The 25,479-nt window shown below is 40.2% G+C and overlaps 1 protein-coding gene across 12 annotated transcripts in view; it reads left to right on the top strand.

Moving 5' to 3' along the window:
* LRRC49 (leucine rich repeat containing 49) overlaps positions 1 to 25,479 on the top strand; it is a 253,934-nt gene that overhangs the window by 167,248 nt on the left and 61,207 nt on the right. For all 12 annotated transcript variants that reach the window (XM_080663538.1, XM_080663543.1, XM_080663542.1 and 9 more), the window contains 2 exons: positions 9,369 to 9,452; positions 13,910 to 14,073. In XM_080663538.1, the coding sequence (XP_080519664.1) occupies positions 9,369 to 9,452; positions 13,910 to 14,073 (248 nt within the window). The remainder of the gene's footprint in view (positions 1 to 9,368; positions 9,453 to 13,909; positions 14,074 to 25,479) is intronic.

Here is a 25,479-nt window from a genome sequence, read left to right as displayed (position 1 = left end):
ACAGTAAACTAGAAGAAGCAGAGGACCGCATCAGTGAACTAGAATACAAGGTAGGAAAAAATACCCATGCAGAGCAGCATCTAGTGAAAAAAACAAACTTAAAAAACAGGAGGAGAACCTAAGGGAACTTTGGGACAACATGAAACAAAACAACATCCACATATAGGGTACCAGAAGGAGAGGAAACTGAGCAAGGAATAGAAAACCTGTTTGAAGAAATAATGACAGAAAACTTCCCTGATATAGGGAAGAAAAAACTCACACAAATCCAAGAAGCTTACAGAGTCCCAAACAAAATGAATCCCAAAAGACCGAAGCCAAGGCATATTATAATTAAATTGGCAAACACCAACGACAAAGTAAGAATTTTAAAAGCGGCCAGAGAGAGACAGAAAGTTACCTACAAAGGATCCCTGATTTCTCAACAGAAAAACATCAAGCCAGAAGGGAATGGAATGAAATATACAAAGTCATGCAAAGGAAGGGTCTGAATCCAAGAATACTGTACCCAGCAAGGCTATCAATCAAAATCGAGGGTGAAATCAGGAGCTTCATAGACAAAAATGGACTAAGGGAGTTTATCACCACCAAACCAGCAATTCAAGAAATGCTAAAGGGTCTGCTGTAAAAAAGAAGAAATAGGAAGTGAAGAAGGAACACAGGGGTAAAGAATAAAAATGGCGACAAATAAGTACCTATCAATAATAACTTTAAATGTAAATGGATAAATGCCCCAATCAAAAGACTTAGCATAGCTGAGTGGATAAGAAAACATGAACCATATATCTGCTGTCTACAGGAAACACACCTCAGAAAAAAGGACTCACACCAACTGATGGTGAAGGGATGGAAAAGGGTTTTTCAGGCGAATGGAAATGAAAAAAAAAGCTGGGATAGCAATGCTTATATCTGACAAATTAGATCTCAAAGTGAAGGACATAACAAGAGATAAGGAAGGCCACTTCATAATACTAAAGGGAGCAATCCAACAAGAAGAAATAACTCTGGTAAACATATATGCACCCAATACAGGAGCACCCAAATACATAAAAAATCTCCTGGAGGATATCAAGGGAGTGACTGACAGCATTGCAATCATAGTAGGAGACTTTAATACCCCACTATCACCATTGGACAAATCCTCTAAACAAAAAATCAGCAAAGAAACATCAATCCTAAATGACTCACTAGATCAGATGGAATTAATTGACATCTTCAGAACATTTCACCCCAAAGCCACAGAATATACATTCTTTTCAAGTGCACATGGGTCATTTTCAAAGATAGACTATATATTGGGTCACATGCAAAGTCTCTTCAAATTCAAGAAGATAGAAATCATATCAAGCATCTTCTCAGATCACAATGGCATAAAACTAGAAATCAACTACAATAAAATCAATCAAAAGAAATCAAACACCTGGAGACTAAATAGCATGCTATTAAACAATGACTGGGTTACCAGAGAGATCAAAGAAGAAATAAAAAGCATCATTGCAACAAACGACAATGAAAACACAACAATCCAAAATCTATAGGACACAATGAAAGCAGTCTTGAGAGGGAATTTTATAGCTCTACAAGCCTATAGCAAAAAGCAAGAAACAATGGTAATAAATTACCTAACCCTACAACTCAAAAGAGTTAGAAAGACAGCAACAAGAAAAGCCCAGTGTAAGCAGAAGGAAGGAAATAATAAAGATCAGGGCAGAGATACATGAAATAGAAACCAAAAACACAATACATAAGATCAACAAAACCAAGTGCTGGTTCTTTGAAAGGATAAACAAGATTGATGAACCTCTAGCCAGGCTCGCCAAGAAGTAGAGAGAGAAGACCCAAATAAACAAAATCAGAAATGAAAGAGGTGAAATAACAACTGATCCCACAGAAATACGAACAATTATGAAAAATACTATGAACAACTCTATTCCAACAAAATGGACAACCTAGATGAAATGGACATATTCCTAGAAACCTACAAGCTACCAAAACTCAACCAAGAAGAATAAAAAAACCTGAATAGGCCAATAACTACCGAAGAAATTGAAACAGCTATCAAAAAGCTTCCAGCAAACAAAAGCCCTGGTCCGGACTGCTTTACACGGGAGTTCTACCAAGCATTCAAAGAAGAACTAAAACCTATCCTCCTCAGACTATTCAAAAAAATTCAAGAGGAAGGCACACTTCCAAGCTCTTTCTGTGAAGCCAGCATTACCCTAATCCCCAAACCAGATAAAGATACCACAGAAAAAGAGAATTACAGGCCAACATCCTTGATGAACATAGATGCTAAAATCCTCAACCAAATTTTAGCAAATCGGATTCAGCTATACATTAGATCATACACCATGACCATGTGGGATTTATACTAGGGATGCAAGGATGGTACAATATCCACAAATCAATAAATGCGATACATCATATAAACAAACTGAGAGACAAAAATCACATAATCATATCAATTGATGCAGAAAAAGCATTTGACAAAATCCAGCATGCTTTCTTGATAAAAACTCTCAACAAAGTGGGAATGGAGGGATCATACCTTAACCTAATAAAAGCCCTATATGACAGACCTACAGCCAACATCATACTCACTGGGCAAAAACTAAACTCATTTCCCCTATGAACAGGAACAAGACAAGGATACCCACTTCACACTCCTGTTTGACATAGTATTCCAAGTACTAGCAATAGCAATCAGACAAGAAGAAAAAATAAAAGTCATCCAAATTGGAAAAGAAGAAGTAAAACTGTCCTTATTCACAGATGACATGATTCTGTATATAGAAAACCCCAAAGAATCCATCAAAAAACTACTAGACCTAATAAATGAATTTGTCAATGTAGCAGGCTACAAAATTAATGCCCAGAAATCTATGGCCTTTTTATACACCAATAATGAACTCACAGAAAGAGAAATGAAAAAAACAATCCCATTTACCATTGCACCAAAAAAATTAAGGTACTTAGGAATAAACTTAACCAAGGATGTAAAAGACATGTACTCGGAAAACTACAGGACATGGAAAAAAGAGATAGAGGAAGACATAACCAAATGGAAGAACATACCATGTTCATGGATTGGTAGAACCAACATCATTAAAATGTCCATACTACCTAAAGCAATCTATAAATTCAATGCAATACCTATTAAAATACCAATGTCATATTTCAAAGTTCTAGAACAAACACTCAAAAATTCATCTGCAACAACAACAAAAATACCCCAAATAGCCACAGCTATACTGAGAAAGAAGAACAAATTTGGAGGGATCACAATACCAGACATCAAACTATATTACCAAGCCACGGTTCTCAAAACCGCCTGGTACTGGCACAAGAACAGACATATAGACCAATGGAACAGAATAGAGGACCCAGAAATGGACCCAGGTCATTATACTCAATTAATATTTGACAAAGGAGGCAAGACACTGCCTCCTTTTGACAATGGAATCAAAACAGCCTATTTTTGACAATGGAATCAAAACAGCCTATTTAATAAATGGTGCTGGGAAATCTGGTCAGATACATGCAAAAAAAATGAAACTAGATCACCAACTTACACCATACACAAATAAAAATCAAAATGACTAAAGGACTTGAACGTAAGACGGGAAACCATAAAAATCCTACAAGACTCCAAAGGCAGCAAAATTGCAGACATATGTCATAGCAGTATCTCTACAGACACAGAACTAAGAGAGACTAAGGAGAAAATAAACAAATGAGACTACATCAAAATAAAAAGCTTCTGCACAGCAAGAGAAACTATCAACAAAACAACAAGCAAGCCCACTGCATGGGAGAACATACTTGCCAATTATATTTCAGATAAAAGTTTAATCTCCAACATTTATAGGGAACTCATACAGCTTAACAAAAGGAAGATAAACAACCCAATCAAAAAATGGGCAAAAGATTTAAATAGACACTTTTCAAAAGAGGACATTCAGAAAGCCAAGAGACACATGAAAACATGCTCAAAGTCACTTACCATAGGAGAGATGCAAATCAAAACAACAATGAGGTACCACCTCACACCTATCAGAATGGCTATCATCAACAAATCAACAAATGACAAGTGCTGGAGAGGATGCGGAGAAAAAGGAACCCTGCTTCACTGCTGGTGGGAATGCAGACTGGTGCAGCCATTGTGGAAAACAGTATGGCATTTCCTCAAAAATTTAAAAATGGAGCTGCCATTTGACCCAGTAATCCCACTTCTAGGAATATATCCCAAGAAAACAGAAACACCAATCAGAAAGGATATATGCACCCCTATGTTCATAGCAGCACAATTTACAATACCTAAGATTTGGAAACAGCCTAAATGCTCATCAGCAGATGAGTGGATTAGAAAACTATGGTACATCTACACAATGGAATACTATTCTGCTAAAAAAAAGAAGAAGAAGAAGAAGAAGAAGGAATTCTTACCATTTGCAGCAGCATGAATAGAAGTAGAGAGCATTATGCTAAGTGAAATAAGCCAGTCGGAGAAAGATAAATATCACATGATCTCACTCATTTATGGATAATAAAGAACATTATAACCTGATGAACAAAAAGATAGATACAGAGGCAGAGAAGCATCAAACAGACTGTCAAATTACAGTGGGAAGGCTGGGGAGTGTTGGGGTGGGGGAGAATAAGAGATCATCCGAAGGACTTGTATGCATGCATATAAGCATAACCAATGGACACAAGACACTGGGGGAGTGGGATGAGGGCATGTGCCAGGGGGTCGTGGAGGCCGGGGGAAGGTCAATGGGGGAAAAATAAAAGGAGACATATGTACTACTATTTGTAATACTTTAAACAATAATTTAAAAAAAAAAGAATAAGTATATTCCATATTGTAAAAGACACTTTAAATTCCCCCAAAATCACATTAACTTTCTGTTCCCTTTTAAACAACTAAATCATATGACAGATTACTACTGAATGTTAACCTGAACTTTTTTATCTTTCTAAAATCAGTAAAATGCATTTAAATATATCCTTAGTATAAAAACATTATTAATTCCATTTCTTAGAAGACATAGCTTCTGGTCCTGATTCTAGTTCTGTTACTAGCTGTGTGACCTTATAAAAACTCCTAGGAAGTTCTTCTCAGAGCATTCATTTTCTAATTTCTAAAAGGAGAGGCTTCCAGTGGATGCATTTTTTAGTCTCCTTTTTAATGTTGTGATAGTTTCTCTTTGTGCATGTTCAATATACTTCTTTAGTCTAGGTCTTTCTTTGTTTTCAGAAGCATTTATAATGGCTCGCCCTCTAGACTACATTTTCATGGCCTCTTTGACCTTACTTAATTTTAATATAACAGATAATAACCTATATACTGGTCAAAATAGGCCAGATAATCTACAGTAATGACTTATCTAACCTAGTAGATTAAAGTAACAAAGTTTATTTCATGTTAATACTAATTGTCTGCCCATAGTATGTAGTCCCAGAACTTGGCTGTGTGTTGTCCTCATTCCAGGACCAAGACCTTCAAAGTACCCATTATCTGAAGCTTTGCAGATTCTGTGACAGAGGCGAGAGAGAAATAGCTGTATCAGACATGTTTCTGAAAGCTTCCACCTAGAACTAAACATGTCACTTTTGCTCATGTGGCGTTGGCCAAAGCAAGTCAATGTCCACACTTAACTTTGAGGGGCAGATGTACTATCTCACAATGTGGCCTGGATGTAGGAAGACACAGGAATATTTGGTAAACAGCTCTTATGACTATTCATCATGTTATTTCTGGTAGGAATACAATTAGTACTACATTTATGGAGGGAAATTTGCAAATGTATCAAAAGCTCTAGAAATATGTTTGTCATTTTATTTAGCAGTTAGAGTTTTAGGTAATTATTGAACAAACATACAAAGTTATATATTCAATAATTCATTCTTTAAGTATATGTTTATTGAATATCTATTATGTGCTCGGAGCTGACATGTTCTATACTTTTATGGAGCACTTTGGGATAAGAGAGTGGAGAGATAGTGCCAGAGATAATTCAAATGAAACAGGTTACTACCGTGTTTCCCCGAAAATAAGACAGTGTCTTATATTAATTTTTGCCCCCAAAGACATGCTAGGTCTTATTTTCAGGGGATGTCTTATTTTTCCATGAAGAAGAATATGGTACACATTTATTGTTAAATGAAAATAAAGGAAATTTGTTACCTGTATACGGTACGGTAGTACAGTAGTTGTCAACACAAACCAGACAAACTGAATCCTACAGTATCAAGAATTTACTCATTTATTCAATGACAATCATGTCATCATCTTCTGGAACATCATCATAACAATTCAATTCCTGAATTTCCTGGTGAATTTCTTGTGACTCCATTTCTTTCAGAATCAGTGGACCAAATCTCTCATGTTTAGCAATAGCACTGTCTTTAAATGAGTACTTCTTGTCAAGGTAGCCTGCTCGCAGTGCATTTGCAATGCAACTGTCAGTGATTTTCTCCCATGAATTCTTCACCCAAGTCACAACTTCTTGCAGTTTAGGTTTCACAAAGTTTCCACACTGATTTCTCTCCATTCTGTTTTCAATGTAGTCATTAATTTCCATGTGCAAATTGTCTTTGAATGGCTTGTTTATTGCAATATCAAGAGTCTGGAGATAGGCCATCATTCCTGCGGGAATCATTATCTGATCTATTTTTCTTTCGTGAAGAAATGTCTTCATGTCTTTAGCACGGTGAGTGCTGGCTGCATCCCAGACTAGCAGACCTCTTTGGCTCCCTCGCATAACAAGCGGCAGCATTAAATCGACCCACTTCCTTATAACTGCTTGTGTGGCCCAGGCTTTTTCAGTTTCAGGAATAAAAACGCCCAAAACACGTTCAATCTTTTCCTTCTTGCCCTTAGAAATGATTAAAGGTGGGATTTTAGTGCCATCCAGACGCATTGCCAAAATACAGGAAACACGTGCACTTTCGTAAGCAGTGGAGGGAATGTATGCTAAGGAGGCACCCCGCTGTTCAATTGTTGTTTGAGATGATTGGCCCATAAACACTGCAGTTTCATCCATAGCAATCATGTTGGAAAGATTGTATTTAGAGAAGTCAGCATCATCAATAAAGGACTTGAATGCAAGTGCTCGCTTAATAACTTGAGTATCTTCCAACCTAAACAATGTTGTAGATCTTAAAGACAGTTCACTTCGCTGAAGGAAATTATCCAGCCAGTGTTGTGATGCTTTGAAGTCTTCGGGGGCTATGTCAAACTGTGGTGCCATTGCAAGGGCAAATTCTTGAATCTGAGCCCTATTCACAACCAAAGCCTTTGCTCTCCTGTCAACAACCCATTCATAGATCAGGTCTTCCAGCTCGGAAAATAATGGTTGCCGACCTGATCCACACTTGCGCTTTTTAGCATTTCTCTTGTCCACTTGTTCAATGAGGTTACCATACTCTGCTCGCCATTTTCAGACCAGTCGGATACTCAACATCTTCTCTTTGCAGAAAGCAGTAAGATTTTGGCCCCAAGAGTCTTCCACGATTCCTTTCTTGTACTCCACAGAGTAGCTTTTTCTTTTTGAGCTCATTTCTAGGGGTAAAAAAAAAAGGAATTGGGGTATCAAGGTGGGGGGAGGGGGATCACTCAAAATGACACAGGGGGGATCAGAGGGGGGAATCAAAATGGCACAGGAGAATCAGAGGGGGGATTACCATTTTAGTAACCCCTTTTGATCCTCCTGTGTCATTTTGATTGCCCCCTCTGATCCTCCTGTGTCATTTTAAGTGATCCCCCTCCCCCCACCCCTGTGCCACTGAACACCTTCACCAGACATCCCCCCTACCCCTTTATCAGACATTTACCCCCTGGGGCCTGCCTGGGGACTGTCACTGGGCTTGCTGGGGCCTGGATCTGAGCTGGAGCAGGGTCTGCTACTGACTGAGAACCTTCAGTCATCATGAAGGCGGCCGCGAGCATCAGGTAGTGTCACCAGAGACAGACCAGCACTCACCACCTTCGGCGCGTCCCGTCTGCTCTAATCCTCCTTTTCTTCTACACTCATCTGCGAAAGTCTCCTCCTCTCTCCTGCCCTGTGCTCACCGCTCACTCCGACCTCCGCTCCGCCTCCACACAGCAGTGATGTCAGGACTCTGCGTAATGTCACTGGTTGCTAGACGCCAGTCGGGGCGGCCCTAGCGACCAGTTTACGGTAAATTAATTTTCATTCTGAGACAGAGCCTGGGGGCCTTATTTTCGGGGGATGCCTTATATTTCACTCAGAAGGAAACCTGTAAGTAGGTCTTATTTTCAGAGGATGTCTTATTTTTGGGGAAACATGGTAGTAAGTGTTGTTCAGGGTGCTATGAAAGCATATAAGAATATTTCTTCTGACCTGCTTTTCAGTCATCTGATTCTCTCATCAGCTGTGTAAAATACACTCTGCAATCACCTCCCCCTGAATTTTTAATTTCAGTTTTTGTAACTTTTTACTTTTGAAAGAGATTTCCTTCAAATGTGCTAAATTGTTTTTTATAGTTTCCTATCTCTGAAAATATTTTCAAGCTTGTTTTTTATGAAGAAATTGTTTTCTCAAATTGGAACATAATTTTGAATGCCTACAAATCTTTTGATAATAAAAATTAAAAGTTACATGGTTATAATTTACTCTCTTAAATTTTGATAATCTTCAGGGGAAACAATATGATCAAGATTGTGTATACAGATCACAACTTTTAAAAATTTGTTCATAGTGAATATTGTAAGGTAATAGAGAAATGATAAAATTTGAGTTAAGGGGTTGTTATTATGACTTATTTTTAAAATCTTTCTAACCTGTCTATAATATTGTTTAACGGTTTTTAGAATATAAGAAATTAGACTGGCCAAATCAATTTAGAAACAAAGTAAAAGGAATGATATTAATTGAGAATAATTTGTTAATATCAATGGAGAGTTTTAAAAGGCTTTCACTTGTATTTTATCATTAAATAAAACTCTGATTTGCAACCATAAATAAAATCAAAATTGTTAAAAGTATCATTTTGATGCTTTTAATCTTCATAATAAAAAATTTAAGTCTTTCTATGTGGAACTATTGTGCTCAGTGTACTATACAAGCTTATACAAGCTGTTCCCCTCTTTTTTCTTCTCTCATTATTTTGCTCTCTTGTATTAGCTAGATTTGTCTCACCTCCATAGTTGGGAGTAGAGTTAAGACTGCAGTTTTTTAAGAATAAACAACAAAATAAAGACGAACATGATAACTTTCTTTGAGGGCATAGTTTCTATTAAGTTAGTATGCTTCTCATAAAGAAAACCAGACTTATAGAGCCAAAGATATTTAGCATAAAAGAGGTTAAATACTTAATAATTTTTTTTTTAATTTCTTTAGGAAGAAGAAAGGCGTATGGCATCTGTTGTAGCCAAAAAAGAGGAAGAGAAGAGGAGGGAAAGTCATAAACAATCCTTGCTTAAGGTATTTTCTCCCATGGCTGCATGCATGTGTGTGCTCATACCCACTGCCCTGAGGCCAGCTAGTCAGCTAGAAAAGTTGTTTCCAACTCTAAAATGTTCATTCCTATCAATAGAATGTTTTTTATAAACACCCCTAAAACTTTTATAAGTTTACTACCTATAAATAAACTTGTACTTCTGAAATACAATATAATGTACATTATAAAACTCATGCAAAAGCCATTTTAAAAGGAAGAGATAAAAATAAATATAACAGAAGTTATCATTTGTTTCTATACAAGTGCATCACCAGTGTTTCCTCATGGCATTTAAAGTTCTAAATTTGAAAACTTTCTGTTAGCTTCTCTGTTATAGATTTGGTAAAGATCTTGAGAAATACAGGAATTGAAATTTGTTATAAACTGCTTTTAAGTGATTCAGCATATCAGATATTTCTTTCCTTAAATAAAATGTTTTATTTTAAAATATTTTATATTAACATTACAATGTATAATATAGACAGCTGAAAGCCTATGTCTTGTACTATGCTGTGCTCTAAAACTAAGGATATCACCCTGATGATAATTACTCATTTGTGTCTTACCTAGGTGCTTTTCTTTCTAAAAGGGGACATATGTAATACTTTCAACAATAAAGATAAATTTTTAAAAAAATTAAATTAAAATGGTGTTCAGAATTCAAAAAATGACTACTAGGGATGCCAAGTTGTATATAATAAACTTACAAAACAAGAAATTATGTGTGTGGGGGGGTAGGGGGGTGTTCAAAATGTTGTGTATCTTGGTGGGGCTATGGATTACACACAGGTATATGCATATGTCAAAACTGATCAAAGAGTACACGTTAATCTGTGTCTTTTACTCTATGAAAACTACTCTTAAATGAGCAAAAAAGAAAAACAATTTGGTCTCAAGCCCTCTCAACTCAGCACTACTACTTCAAAAGTAATTAGAATCATTACTCTGGATACTAAGATTTATCTCTAACCTGCTGACTCCTCCCCACCTTTATTTTCCCTCATTCCATTAATTAGATGTTGTTTCCCCCCTCTTGACACCTTTACCTTTTTATTGATTTAACCAATAAGATTTTAGTTTTCCCTGTAATGAAATATCCCTAATGGTTGGCCAAAAACACATTGGCTTATAGGAAATATAGTTGTAGGCAGTATTTTTTTTTTTAATGCCTTATTGTTTAACGTATTACATAAGTCTCCTTTTTCCCCCCATTGACCTCTTCCCAGCCACTCCCACCCCCAGCACATGCCTTCACCCCCCTAGTGTCTGTGTCTATTGGTTATGCTTATATGCATGCATACAAGTCCTTTGGTTGATCTCTTATCCCCCACCTCCTAGCCTCCCCTTGTAGGCAGTATTTTTTAAATTTGAAGGAGCAAGATTTACCATTGCCAGATACTAATACTGGCAAACTTCTGACTGGTTCATTTAGAAAAAGTAGTATTTCTTGCCATGCCACTGCTGCTGTCAGATGCATAAGTGAATGAGTGAATAAATGAACAAAAATCCATAAATAACTATTTCTCTTTGTCAACCTCCAGTTGGCCAGAAAACCAAATGCATAGAGCCCTCATGATAGCCACTCCCCATTAACCCACTGTGCCTCTCTCTTTCATAGTGGTCTTGGAAATGAGTAGAAATAATGGCATTGCTTAGGTTAAAAATGGATTATACCAGTCATCTGCAAATGACTGAAACAGAATTTCTTAAGATCAGATGGCTTTTTATTATAGACTAGTGGCCCAGTACACAAAATTTGTGCAGGGCGGGGGGAACCCCTCAGCCCAGCCTGCACCCTCTCCAATCTGGGACATCCCTCTCACAATCCTGAACTGCTGGCTCCTAGTTGCTCACCTGCCTGACTGCCTGGTCACCACTGACTGCCCCCCTCATCAGCCTGGTCACCCCTAACTGTCCCCCCGCCAGCCTGGTCACCCCCAACTACTCCTTTCTGCTGACCTGGTCACCCCTAACTGCCCCCCCCACCGACCTGGTCACCCCCAACTGCCCCTCCTGCCAGCCTAGTCACCCCTCACTGCCGTCCCTGCCAGCCCAATCGCCCCCAACTGCCCCCCTGCCAGCCTGGTTGCCCCCAACTGCACCCCCTGCTGGCCTGGTTGCCCCCAACTGCCCCCCTGTTGGCCTGGTCGCCCCCAACAGCCCCCTTTGCCAGCAGGGTCGCCCTTCACAGCCTCCCCGCCTGCCTGGTTGCCCCACGCATCCTGCTTGTTCAGTTGTTTTGTTGCCCCTCATGTCCCCCTACCCCCCACCTGCCTGGTCGCCCCACACAACCTGCTTGTTCATTCGTTTGTTCGTCCCTTACTAACCCCCCTGCTGGCCAGGTCGCCCCACGCAGCCTGCTTGTTCAGTTGTTTGGTTGTCCCCCGGGCCAGCCTTGGGCACCTGGGTAGCCGACATCCAAGGCTTGCCTGTGCCTTGGGCTGGCCCTGGGGGACTGAGGGGACTGGGGGACAATGGAGGCAGGCATGCGGAGCGGCCAGACCCACCTGAGGGCGGGCCCGGCCGTGCTGTGTGCCTGCCGCCCCGGTGGGGCTGAGGGGACTGGGCGCCACCATCTTGTGGCTGTGGGCACTGCCATCTTTGAGGGTGTGACAGTCAATTAGCATATTCCCTCCTTATTGGCTATGGGTGCTGCCATCTTTGTGAGGTCGTGATAGTTAATTAGCATATTCCCTCTTTATTAGATAGGATTTGGAAAATAATTTACAGTAGAATAGTAGATTCCTATTTTAGATAAGGAGGACATACATAAAATGTCAAAAAGTCTCAGAAGTATATACTTATTATGTATAACCCCCGTAGCTATATAGACAAATTTGAAATATCAAGCAATAGAAAAAATGCTAAAATCAGAAATAGACTTTTAAAAAGTTTAGTTTTAATTACCCTTGTCATTGCTTTTTATTCATATTCAGTGCCATTTCTACATGCTAAAAATTTTAGATAACCAAATATAGGCACAGAGGTGGAACTAAAAGTAATTATTCTACACATACACATGCAAAATGAGCAAATGGGCGAAAACCTTCTAGGAGAAAGAAAGTGTCTGTTTTCAGCTTCTGATCTCATTAATATGCCATATAATAATGTTAACTTTTTTTTAAATATATATTTTATTGATTTTTTACAGAAAGGAAGGGAGAGGGATAGAGAGTTAGAAACATCAATGAGAGAGAAACATCGATCAGCTGCCTCCTGCACACCTCCCACTGGGGATGTGCCCGCAACCAAGGTACATGCCCTTGACCGGAATCGAACCCGGGACCCTTCGGTCCGCAGGCCGACGCTCTATCCACTGAGCCAAACCGGTACCGGCAATAATGTTAACTTTTGATAGTATAGAATAGAATAGATTAGTGATTATTTTCCCCAATACATTTATATAAGTTGACTAGAAACATTTCAACATGACACTGTTTCTTTCAGTAGTCTGGAACTACTTTTTCGACAGGTTTCTGTGAGTGAATGGAGCCCCAATGCCCTAATTAGTGGTACTCAAAGTGAAGTTCATTAGCAAATTCAAGAACCCCACCTGAAACTCACTAAATCAGAAGGGGAGTTGAGCTAGCAATTAATGTTTTAATAAGCTCTCTGTGACTTAAGGCCCTCTAAAGTTTCATAATCACTCCCCTAAGGTATCCATTGCATATAATGAATTAAATTCTTTAATCTTCATCTAGGAAGGTACTAGTTACCTAGAAATATTCCAACTTAGTACAATTTCTTTTAGTAGTCTGTACATAATTATTAATTTTCAGATGTTGTAATTTATACTGTGAAGCTTGGAACATTAATCAATTCCTTTCCCTTTCTCCTCCTCACCGAGATTATTTCATCATATTAGTCCTAATTATTGGGTAGGAAAATTAAAATATTCAGTTTTTCTTTCTTTGTTTAAACACAAAGGTATGTAAATTTCTGTTAAGTTAAAATTTCAGATAACACTTTAAGTATATAAATTTCTGTTAAACTTTCAGGTAGTGAAATATTTATATCTTCAATAGTAGTAATTATTGTTTGTATATGTTTCTTTTTCTTTAAGGATGATAGACAATTTTTAAGGTGTTTAAATGCACAAGGTAAATAAAGACCAGTTGTACTTTGTTTTAGAATAATAATTTGACCTGGCTGGTGTGGCTCACTGATTGAGCAGTACAATTCCTGGTTTCAGACTCGATCCTCAGTAGGGGCCATGCAGGAGGCAGCTGATCAGTGATTTTCTCTAATCAATGATGTTTCTCTTTCTCTCTCCCTCTCCTTTCCTCTATGAAGTCAACAAAAATATATTTTAAAAAATACAAATTTGATAGCTACTTTTAAGGAATGGACTCCCTTTAAGTAGTACAAACAGTATGCACTTTGGATATTCCCCTACTGCAAAAATTGCTTTATGAACTTGTTATAATAAACTTTTTCACAGGAGAAGAAAAGGTTAACAATTAACAACATAGCACGACAGTGGGACTTGCAACATCGAGTAACCAATATTGCTACAAATCAAGATAGAAAAAATTCTGACTCTCCTTCTCTGGACCCCTGTCAGATGGATGGAAGCACCACCTCTGCATTTCCAGAGGAAACAGGGTATGCAATGGTATTCTTTCCAGATACCAGTCTTTGAAGACATGAATTTGAAGCAGAAATGGGAAGACATTTCACATATAATTATTTAACAATAGTCTTCATAAGAAAACCTACTGAACTTAGAAGTTTACATTTAAAAGTTAAGATGGAATTATTGAAAAAACAAACTGACCCCTAGTTTAAAAAAAAAAAAAAAAACACAACAACTTTCAGTGGTATTTTATTTGTTGTAGGAAAAAATGTAGATTACTTAATTTAGCCTATGAGACCCCCTACCTGCCTCACCTATTTTATCATGTCTCCTACTGCAGCCTCAGTGACTTTCAGTTTAGTTACTTCCAGCCTTTCTCCTGTAAACAGTTGTCTTCTCCCCTGACTCCACTTCCCTGCCCGGCTTCCCCCACCCTACCTTAGCTTTAACTCCAACTCAGCCTGGAGGTCTTAAATTAGACTTCATATCCCCTGGAAAGTCTTCCCCAACTACTTCCCCCAAAATACACCAGTTCAGATACCCCTTTTATCTCTCAGTACTCTGCACTTTGCCTTCTTAGCACTTACCATAACCATAATTAAATGAGTAGTGGATAATTGTTTCAGATTTGTTTTTCCCACTAGAATATAACTTTCAAGAAGAAAAGAATCCTGATGCTCTTGACCTAAATGGTATACCCAGCAGCCAGCACAAAACCTTACTCCTTAACTAGTAGTATTAAGCAATTCAGCATAAAATCTGAATAATTACTCCAGTTTTGTTTTATAATATCTCTCTATTCCTGTGGCTCAAAACTTTTTTTCTCCAATGACACATGTCATATAATTCATATCTCCTGGTTTATGAGCAAATCTGAGTACACTATCTAGACTTTGCATAATTCTCTTCCTCTTAAGCAAGAAGATTGGAATCAAGTAAATGAGAGAGACATAAAGCATATATATCTTTATAGTTTATTTATAATTTAAAATATATATGTATAAAATTTTAAAATAAAGCCTAAAAATATGGAATTTCAATTTTGTTTCAGGTGATGAAGCACATATTTCAAACCAAATATAATGTAGTTTTTTTATGTCGTGTTTTTAACTCCTATTCTTTAAGCTTTTTATAAAATAAATAAGGTGATAAAAAAGTAATTTAAGAGGCATTAGAATAATATTTTGGAAGCTTTCTGGCATTAAATAGTCTGATATATATTTAGACAGACTTAAAAATTTTTAGTTATAGGATTATTTTATATTGATCAATGTATTTTCTTCAGTTTTCTTAGGTATTCACATGTATAGCTTTTCAGCTCTTTTAACTAAAAAAAGTCAGACCATAAAAAATAGAAATTCCATGCCCTGGCCAGGTGGCTCAGTTGGTTGGAGTGCCGTCCCATATACCGAAAGTGTGCAGGTTCGATTCCTGGTCAGGCCACATATCTAGGTTGTATTTTCAATCCCCCATCAAGGTGTGTACAGGAGGCAACCGATCAATGTTTCTCTCTCCTTCTCTCTTGCCCTTACTCTCTCTACAAAAGCAATGGGAAATATCCTTGGATGAGGATTAAAAAAAAAAGAATAGAAATTCTAATTAAGTGATAATTTATGTAACAAATAAATCATTCTAATATCATTTAAACATGTCAAAATATAATTTTACTTGATTAGAACTATAATACTTTATAAAGTTAAAACTTTATATCATTGGTCTTTAGATTTATGAAATACTACATCATTTCTCTTTTTTTAAAAAATATTTTTTCTGTCTCCTTTAAGGTTTCCTAGTTCTAAGTTTATCCAAATAATCTTGCAAATTTTATTCTAAAATTTTAATAATGTTTTAAAAGTTAGTCCTATAATACATCAAATTTATTTTAATATGGTGTTAGGAAAGAGTCTAACTTGATTTTATTTCAGTTGACAAGTCAGTTTTCTAATAATAGCATTACTTGGTTATTATTCCTATTTTTTTAATGAGAATGCCATTTTCCTCTTATATTAAGGTCCCATAAATATCTACCTAATAAAAGAGTAACATGCTAATTGACTGTACCTTTGCAAAGCCATCCAGCAATCAGAAGTGAGTATGCAAATTAACCCAACAAAGATGGTGGGTTAATTTGTATACACAGGCGTGGGGGTGTGGGGTGGGCTGCTTGTGTGGTTGACATGGAGATGACACAGGCGTTCTGCACCACCCCAGCTGCTCTGGGCCTCTGGGCAGCATGGGAAGGCAGAAAGGCGGCTCTGGGCCGGAGTGGAAAGGTGGCTCCGACCAGAGCAAAGGTGGTGCCAGCAGCCAGGGAAAGGAAGGCCCATTCTTGCACAAATCTTTGTGCATCAGACCTCTAGTATGGATATATTTCTGGACTTTCTGTTCTATTTCACAACCCATTTAATATGTTTTGATGCCAATACCAGGCTATTTTGATTAAAGTAGTTTTTAAAAAAATATTTTTTATTGATTTCAGAGAGGAAGGGAGAGGGAGAGAGAGATAGAAACATCAATGATGAAAGAGGAGGAGAAACCAAGATGGCGGCATAGGTAAACTTCTAAACTGCTGCCTCGCACAACAATATCAAAACTGCAACTAAAAGACAAAACGGACACCATCCAGAACCACAGGAAAGCTGGCTGAGTGGAAATTCTACAACTAGAAGGAAAGAGGAAAGCACATTGAGAATCAGAGGAGCTGCAAAAGGCTGAGGTACGGAGACGCGCGAGCCTGTGGAGAGGACGGGCGGCTGAGTGCACGGGCGGCTGAGTGCGCGGCTGGCTTTCTAAGGTGGGAGGGAGACAGAAGCTCCCGACTGCGCTGAACTCCAGTTCCAGGTGAGTTTCTGGGAACCCAAACTCATTCAGGGAGAAACTGGACTGTCAGGAAAAGAGAAAGCACACTGAGACTCAGGGGAGCCGCGGAGGCAGAGGTCCGGAGGCACGTGCGCGCAGAGAGGACAGGCGGCTGAGTGCACAGGCGGCTGAGAGCGCGGCTGGCTTTCTAAAGCAGGAGGGAGATGGAAGCTCCCAACTGCGCTGAACTCCAGTACCGGGCGAGTTACTGGGAACCCAGACTCATTCGGGGAGAAACTGAACTGTCTGGCAGCAGGCGAAACTCGAGGGCAGCTTTCTCTCAGAGGTGCTTACAGTGATTACCGAGGGACACTGAGACCCAGGGGCCTCATAGGGCAGGGCTGATGGGAAGCCAAGGCTGGCTGCTCCTCCCTGAGACTTGGCCCCATCCAAGCTGAGCACAGAGGCTTTTGCAATTTTGCAAGTCTTGTCCCATAAGCGTATCTCCAGCACAGAAGTTCTCCCGGCGTAGACACAGCTGATCCTCACAGCCAGTTGGCCTGGAGGTCAATTCGTCCCCGTGATTCCAACAACAATCAAGACTTAAATACAACAAGGCTGTACACACAGTCTACAAAGGGGTGCACCAAGAGTGTCCACCTCAGGTAACTGGGGAGGCTGAGCCACTGGGCCATATAGGACACCTAGCACACAAAGCTACTCTACCAACTCAGGGAAGCAGTGAAAATGCAGAGACAAAGAAACAGATCACAAACAAAAGAAATGGAGGAAAGCAAATGACTGGATATAGAGTTCAAAACCATGGTTATAAGGTTTTTCAAGAATTTCCTAGAAAAGGCCAATAAATTTAGCGAGACCCTCAAGGATATGAAAAAGGACCAACTAGAAATTAAACATACACTGAAATAAAAAAATATTATACAGAGACCTAACAGCAGACTAGAGGAACACAAGAATCAAGTCAAAGATTTGAAATACAAAGAAGCAAAAATCACTCAACCGGAAAAGCAAAAAGAAAAAAGAATCCAAAAATATGAAGATAGTGTAAGGAGCCTCTGGGACAACTTCAAGTGTACCAACATCAGAATTATGGAAGAGAAGAGAGAGTGCAAGATACTGAAAACCTATTTGAAGAAATAATGACTGAAAACTTCCCCCACCTGGTGAAAGAAATAGACTTACAAGGCAGCACACAGAACCCCAAACAAAAGGAATCCAAAGAGGACCACACCAAGACACATCATAATTAAAATGCCAAGAGCAAAAGACAAAGAGAATATTAAAAGTAGCAAGAGAAAAACAGTTAATTACCTACAAGGGAGCACCCATATGATTGTCAGCTGATTTCTCAACAGAAACTATGCAGGCCAGACGGGAGTGGCAAGAAATATTCAAAGTGATGAATAGCAAGAACCTACAACCAAGATTACTCTACCCAGCAAAGCTATCATTCAGAATGGAAGGTCAGATAAAGAACTTCATAGATAAGAAAAAGCTAAAGGAATTCATCACCGCCAAACCAGTATTATATGAAATGATGAAAGGTATTGTTTAAGAAGAGGAAGTAGAAGAAAAAGGTAAAGATAAAAATTATGAACAACAAATATATATCTATCAACAAGTGAATCTAAAAATCAAGTGAATGAAAAATCTGATGAACAGAATAAACTGGTAAATATAATAGAATCAGGGGCATAGAAAGGGAGTGGACTGACAAATCTCAGGGGGAAAGGTGTGTGGGGGGTGCGGGAAGAGACTGGACAAAAATCGTACACCTATGGATGAGGACAGTGGGGGGGAGGTAAGGGCAGAGGGTGGGGTGGGAACCGGGTGGAGGGGACCTATTGGGGGAAAAAAGAGGAACAATTGTAATCTGAACAATAAAGATTTATTAAATTTTAAAAAATGATGAGAGACAATCATTGATTGACTGTCTCCTGTTCACCCCACACCAGGGATCGAGCTTGCAACTCGGTCATATGCCCTGACAGCAAATCCAACTGTGATCTCCTGGTTCATAGGTTGACACTCAACTACTAAGCCATATTAACTGGGCAATTATCATAGTTTTGTAGGAAAATCCGCTTTCACTATTCTTTTCAACATTTTAATTCTCACACACTTTCTGGCATATGTACTATAAAATTATTTAATCTAAATAGAAATGTTAGAATCTTATTCAAATGGCATTTAAGTTATTCATTTCTGAAGGATTTACATTCTTAAGATAATAAATCATCACTTCAAAAATCATGGTATATCTTTTCATTTTGTCAGGTCTTGTTTGGTATTCAGAGGGAGCTAACTGGGGAAGTGTTGAAAGGTTGAAGGAAAATTATGAGTAAGTGAGTTTACAGACCATGAAATTATAGCAACTATAGTCTGAATAATTAAGTGGGTATTCCAGGAACACATAATAGCTAGGTATGACAGTAGAGAAGTTAAATGTCTGATAAAAAATAAGGAGATATAGGATCAAAGATGAGGAATAAATTTTTTTTTTTAAACAAAGCTACAGGAACCCCCAAATACTATTTTTTAAAAAATATATTTTATTGATTTTTTACAGAGAGGAAGAGAGAGGGATAGAGAGCTAGAAACATCAATGAGAGAGAAACATCGATCAGCTGCCTCCTGCACACCCCCCACTGGGGATGTGCCCGCAACCAAGGTACCTGCCCTTGACCGGAATCGAACCCGGGACCCTTCAGTCCGCAGGCCGACGCTCTATCCACTGAGCCAAACCGGTTTCGGCGAGGAATAAAAATTTTAACTATAATGACAAAAGAAAGCAATGATGGGCCATATGGTCTAGACTAGATTTTTGAGGAATAAAATATACTAGTAGAAGGTTGCCAACAGATTGGGCAAAAATTTAGAGTTTTGGGGACTGAAAGTTTAAATGAATTTGATGATGAGAAGTATATGAAGAAAGTTAATACCGAGCTGGAATAGGGGGAATTTATGGTCAGAGTAAGTTTTTGAAGTTGAAGATTTTAGAGGTGGAACATACCTAAGTAATGACAACACTAAACAATTGGAGGCCATTGTCATAGCCACGGGAATGGGTTGTTGAAGAGTAAAAGTGAAGGGTCATCAGAGGAGAAAAGATCAATTCAAGCTATTATGGTCAACACTGAAGTTACTGATGGTAGAGAGCTAGGTGTGGAACCAGGGACCAAAGTAGTCAATATTGACAAGCCTTATCTCCTTCCAATCTCAGCCACCCATTCTATGCCCTTGTTACAGGACTGTTCACTATTCAAGTTTTACTAGTGTGGGAAGCTGCCGGCATGCAAGAGTGTCTTTGTTTACTAATTGGCTCTTTTACTTGGTAAAACTAACTCTGATAGGTGAATTCCACACTATTAGGTGACTTTTCTGACGCTTTGAACTTTTTAAGCAGTTCATGGCCAAAAAAATTTGTGACCCTCTAAAATAACTTAAAATTATAGAGTCTTCACTTTCATGTTCTCAAAAACGAGCAATCAGTTCCAAGAGGAAGTATCTGTTGTATAAATTGTTGTGCTTTATAGTTACTGCCAAGAGTTTCAGAATTTTTATTACGAGTTCCATAATGTCAGAGGATTTTTAAGCAAGGAGCACAAAAGAAGAGTCTGAGAATGGTGGGAAAAGTGATGTATGGGTTCAGTGAAGAAGATATGGAGAGCAGTAATGAATCATTAGGGAAAGGATATATAATTTCTGGTAAAAGATTTATTTTGTACTGATGTAAGTTCAAAGTGCCATGGAAGCACCATTACATTATTTTGGTCTGACATTTTTTAATAGACAAAAAACTATTAAGAAGAAAGTTTATATTTACATATGAAGCCATAAAGGTAAAACTTTAGAGATAGCAACTTATCAGTGGAGATTATAATGCAAAATCAGCTGCTAGATTTATAATTATTATTTAATGAATTATTATATTAAACTAGAGACCTGGTGCATGAAATTCATGCTCTGGGGGGGTGTCCCTCAGCCCAACCTGCACCCTCTCCAATCTGGAACCCCTCGGAAGATGTCCTGTGGGATCGGGCCTAAACCAGCAGTTGGACATCCCTCTCACAATCCAGGACTGATGGCTTCTAACCACTCGCCTGGCTGCCTGCATGATTGCCCCCAACCCTTCTGCCTGCCAGCCTTATAGCCCCCTAACTGCTCCCCTCCTGGCCTGATTGACATCTAACCGCTCCCCTGCCAGCATGATTGACACCTAACTGCTCCCGTGCCATCTTGATCACCCCCAACTGCCCTCCCCTGCAGGCCTGGTCACCCCCAAATGCCCTCCCCTGCTGTTCTGGTCCCCCCCAACTGCCCTCCCTTGCAGACCTGGTCCCCCCCAACTGCCCTCCCCTGCAGGCCTGGTCGCCCCCAACTGCCCTCCCCTGCCTGCCATCTTGTGACAATGTGGGTGTGGCCATCTTGTGATGTAAGGGCGTGAGGGTCAATTTGCATATTACCTCTTTATTATATAGGATCATTTGGAAAAAAAGGAGTTACCACCCTGGCCATTGCAGCTTAGTTAGTTGGAGCATCATTCTGTGCACCAAAGGGTTGCAGGATTGATTCCTGGTCAGGGCACATACCCAGGTTGTGGGTTCAGTCCTTGGTCTAGGTACATATGGGAAGGTGACCGATTGATGTTTCTCTCTCACATCAATGTCTCTCTCTCTCTCTCTCTCCCCGCCTCCCCCCACCCACCCACCTCTCTTTAAAATAGATGAGCATGTTCTCGAATGAGGAATGGGGGGGGGGGGGGAGAAAGGAGTTACCAACAAAAAGTACAGTAATACTGGCTTTTATATTTGCCTATGTTATTACCTTTCCCACTATACTTTATTTCTTCATATGGCTTTGATTTACTGTCTAGTGTCCTCTCATTTCAGTCTAAAGAACTACTTTAGCATTCTTGTAGGGCACATGTTCTAGCAATGAAATCTCACAGCTATGGTTTATCTAGGAATACCTTGCATTCTCCCTTATTTTTGAAGTACAGTTTTGCTGGATATAGAATTCTTGATTTCCAGTTTTTTTCTTTTAGCACTTGATTGACAGTCATTCCACAGCCTTCAGCCATCTATGCTTCCTGATGAGAAATTGAAAAAACTTACTCTGACATAAATTCCCCCTAATCTTATTGAGGATCCCTTATACATAACCAGTCACTTCCTCCTGCTGCTTTCAAGATTCTTTTTCTTTGTTTTTCAACAATTGGATATGATTGCCTAGGGTCCTCTTAGGCCTTTTCTGGGCATATATACAGCCCTGAATATGAGTGTGATCTTCTAGATTCCCTGGAATACACAGGAGCTTCTCAAAGCCCTTATACCCTCAAGTATCTTCTTTCTCAGTTTCTCCTTCCTCAGACTTTTTGGTCTGTCTATTGTTTGCCCCAGGTGGCACCTGCTAATACATTTTTGCCTTTATATGCTTTTAACATATGTAACCCAGGAAGCCACCTCGGCCATCAGGAATCTCCAAGGCAGGTGAAACAAAGGCAATCCCTTGAGCTGGTCCTTTAGGGAGCCACTAGATATGTCAAAACACACAACCACAATTTTTTGAGATTAAGGATATATATGGATATATATATACACAGTGTATATATATACACACACACACACATATATATATATGTATTGGAAACCCAGCACGCAAAATCGCACAGCCCCACCTACCCGAGTGCACCCCGCCCACCAATGCCAGTCTTTGGTCATTACATCATTAGGGCCACTGGGTTTTTATAATATAGACTAGAGGCCCGGTGCACAAAATTTGTGCACTGGGAGGGTGTCCCTCAGCCCAGCCTGCACCCTCTCCAATCTGGGACCCCTCAGGGGATGTCCGACTGCCAGTTTAGGCCCGATCCCTCTCACAATTCGGTACTGCTGGCTCCTAACCGCTTCCCTGCCTGCCTGCCTGATTGCTCCTAACCACTACTGCCTGCCAGCCTGATCACCCCCTAACCACTCCCCTGCCGGCCTAATTGACGCCTAACTGATCCCCAGCCCAATCACCCCCAACTGCCCTCCCCTGCCAGCCTGATCATCCCCACCTGCCTTCCCCTGCCAGCCCGTTTGCCCCCAACTGCCCTCCCCTGCTGGCCTGATCGCCCACAACTTCCCTCCCCTGCTGGCCATCTTGTGGCGGCCATCTTGTGATGATGTGGGGGCAGCCATCTTGTGGTGGCCATCATGTGACACCATGGTGGCAGCCATCTTGTGATGACACGAGGGCAAGACACCACCTAGGCTTTTATTAGTATATATATCTAACTTCCTCTAGTACCAGCAATCTGCACATAGAATGTGAGCTGCCATCTTCAAGGCTACCACTGAGCTGGGGAATAAGGCAGTAGATTACAAGGTAAATTAAAATGCCACAGAACTCTCTTACTGAAATTCAGCATTTTTTCTTAAGCATTCCCCTAATTAGTTTCCAGAATTCAGAAAAAGTTGATCTGACAGTTCTTGCTAGCATATTTGTTGCTTTTATGGAGGGGTGAAGTTTTGGAGTTTTGTACTCTACCATTTTCTCTCCTTTGGAACTCTAGTAATTTTGCTGTATTCTATGAGCTATACTTTTACATTTCAAGATCAAGATCTGTAATCATAATATTTGTCAGTTGTATTTTCTAAAGATTGAAAACTAGTAAACTGTTTAAGTTTCTGTGGTTATGCAACTATTATGTAAGTATTTTTACTTGAGAGTTAGGTAGTGTGTTATGATTATATCTCCTTTTCTGCTTCCTAAACCACTCAAAGAGACTAATCCTATCTAATAAAAGAGTAATATGCAAATTGACCATCACTCCAACACACAAGATGGCTGCCCCCATGTGGTCAAAGATGACTGCCACCACAAGATGGCCAGCAGGGGAGGGCAGTTGGGAGGGACCAGGCCTGCAAGGGAGGGCAGTTGGGGTTGATCAAGCCTGCAGGGGAGGGCAGTTAGGGGTGACCAGGCCGGCAGAGGAGGGAAGTTGGGGGCGACTGGGTCTGCAGGGAAAGGCAGTTGCGGGGGACCAGGTGTGCAGGGTAGTGCAACTAGGGGCAAACAGGCTGGCAGGGGAGCAGTTAGGCATCAATCAGGCTGGCAGGGAAGTGGTTAGGGGGTGATCAGGCTGGCAGGCAAAAGCAGGTAGGGCCAATCAGGAAGGCAGGCAGGCGAGCAGTTGGGAGCCAGCAGTCCTTGATTGTTTAGGCCTACCTGGATCAGGCCTAAACGGGCAGTCGGACATCCCTCGAGGGGTCCCAGATTGGAGAGGGTGCAGGCTGGGCTGAGGGACACCCCCCCCCCCCCGTGCACGAATTTCATGCACGGGACCTCTAATTCAGGTATAATAATCCAAATGTCATGTCCCCCTCTTAATTGCACTTTAAAAGTTGTTCAAAACTGTGCCACATTTTAGTTTGCTTGATACTTGAGCCATGCCTTTTATATATCATTTTAATCTGGGGTGTTTTTTATTTATTTTAATTTTTATTGATGAGAGAGAGAGAAACATCTATTGGTAGCCTCCCCTGACCAGGATTGAATCATACTCTGTGTATGTGCCCTGATCGGGAATTGAACCCACCACCTTTAGATATACAGGTTGGCACTCCAGCCAACTGAGCAACACTGGCCATGGCTATCTGGGGTTTCTCATTGCCTGTCTTTTGTTTTTTGTTTTATAACTGAAGAACAAAATTTGTGCTGCCTTTACTACATTTCAATGTTTTTTGAACTTCTTATTTACCTTTTTGAAGCCTACTCTTTCTCTGACCTAATTTAGTCTCATTATTTCCTTTATCATTATGTATCATATTACTATTAGACTTTTTTTCTTTCATTATGCTTCTTATATTATCAAGTCTTTTAGCCTCTCAACTTCAAGATGGTAGAGTTGCTCAGATTTTGGTCCTGGGCCCTCATCTCACTCTCTGTTTTCCCTCTAGGCAATTTTACATAGTCTTACTTATATTTTGAAGATACTAATATGTATACCTTTTCCTTTGTGGTTTATTTATTTAGATTGTATTTAGGGGAAAAATCTTTTACTAAATTAAGATTATAAAAATACTAGAGGCCCAGTGCACGAAATTTGTGCACAGGAGGGGGAGTCCCCTCAGCCCAGCCTGCATCCTCTCCAATCCGGGACCCCTCGAAGGATGTCCGAAAATCGGCAGTCGTACATCCTTCTCACAATCCGGGACTGCTGGCTCCTAATCGCTCACCTGCCTGGTTGCCCCTAACTGCCCCCACTGACGGCCTGATCGCCCCTCACTGCCTCTGCGTGCCAGCCTGATTGCCCCCAACTGCCCCCCCACCGGCCTAGTCACCCCTCACTGCCCCCCTGCCAGCCTAATTGCCCCCAACTGACCCCCCTGCCAGCCTGGTCACCCCCAACTGCACCCCCCCACTAGCCTGGTTGCCCCTAACTGCCCCCCTGCAGGCCTGGTCACCTCTTACTGCCCCCCCAGCCGGCCTGGTTGTCCCCAACTGCCCCCCTCTGCCGGCCTGTTCACCCCTAACTGCCCCCCCTGTTGGCCTCGTCGTCCCTCACTAACCCACCTGCCGGCCTGGTTGCCCCATGCAGCCTGCTTGTTCAGTCATTTGGTCGTCTC

This window comes from Plecotus auritus, assembly GCF_963455305.1.
Source record: "Plecotus auritus genome assembly, chromosome: 1".
Classification (NCBI taxonomy): domain Eukaryota; kingdom Metazoa; phylum Chordata; class Mammalia; order Chiroptera; family Vespertilionidae; genus Plecotus; species Plecotus auritus.
Note: the sequence above shows the minus strand (reverse complement) of the source record. Positions and strands in the feature narration are given on the sequence as shown.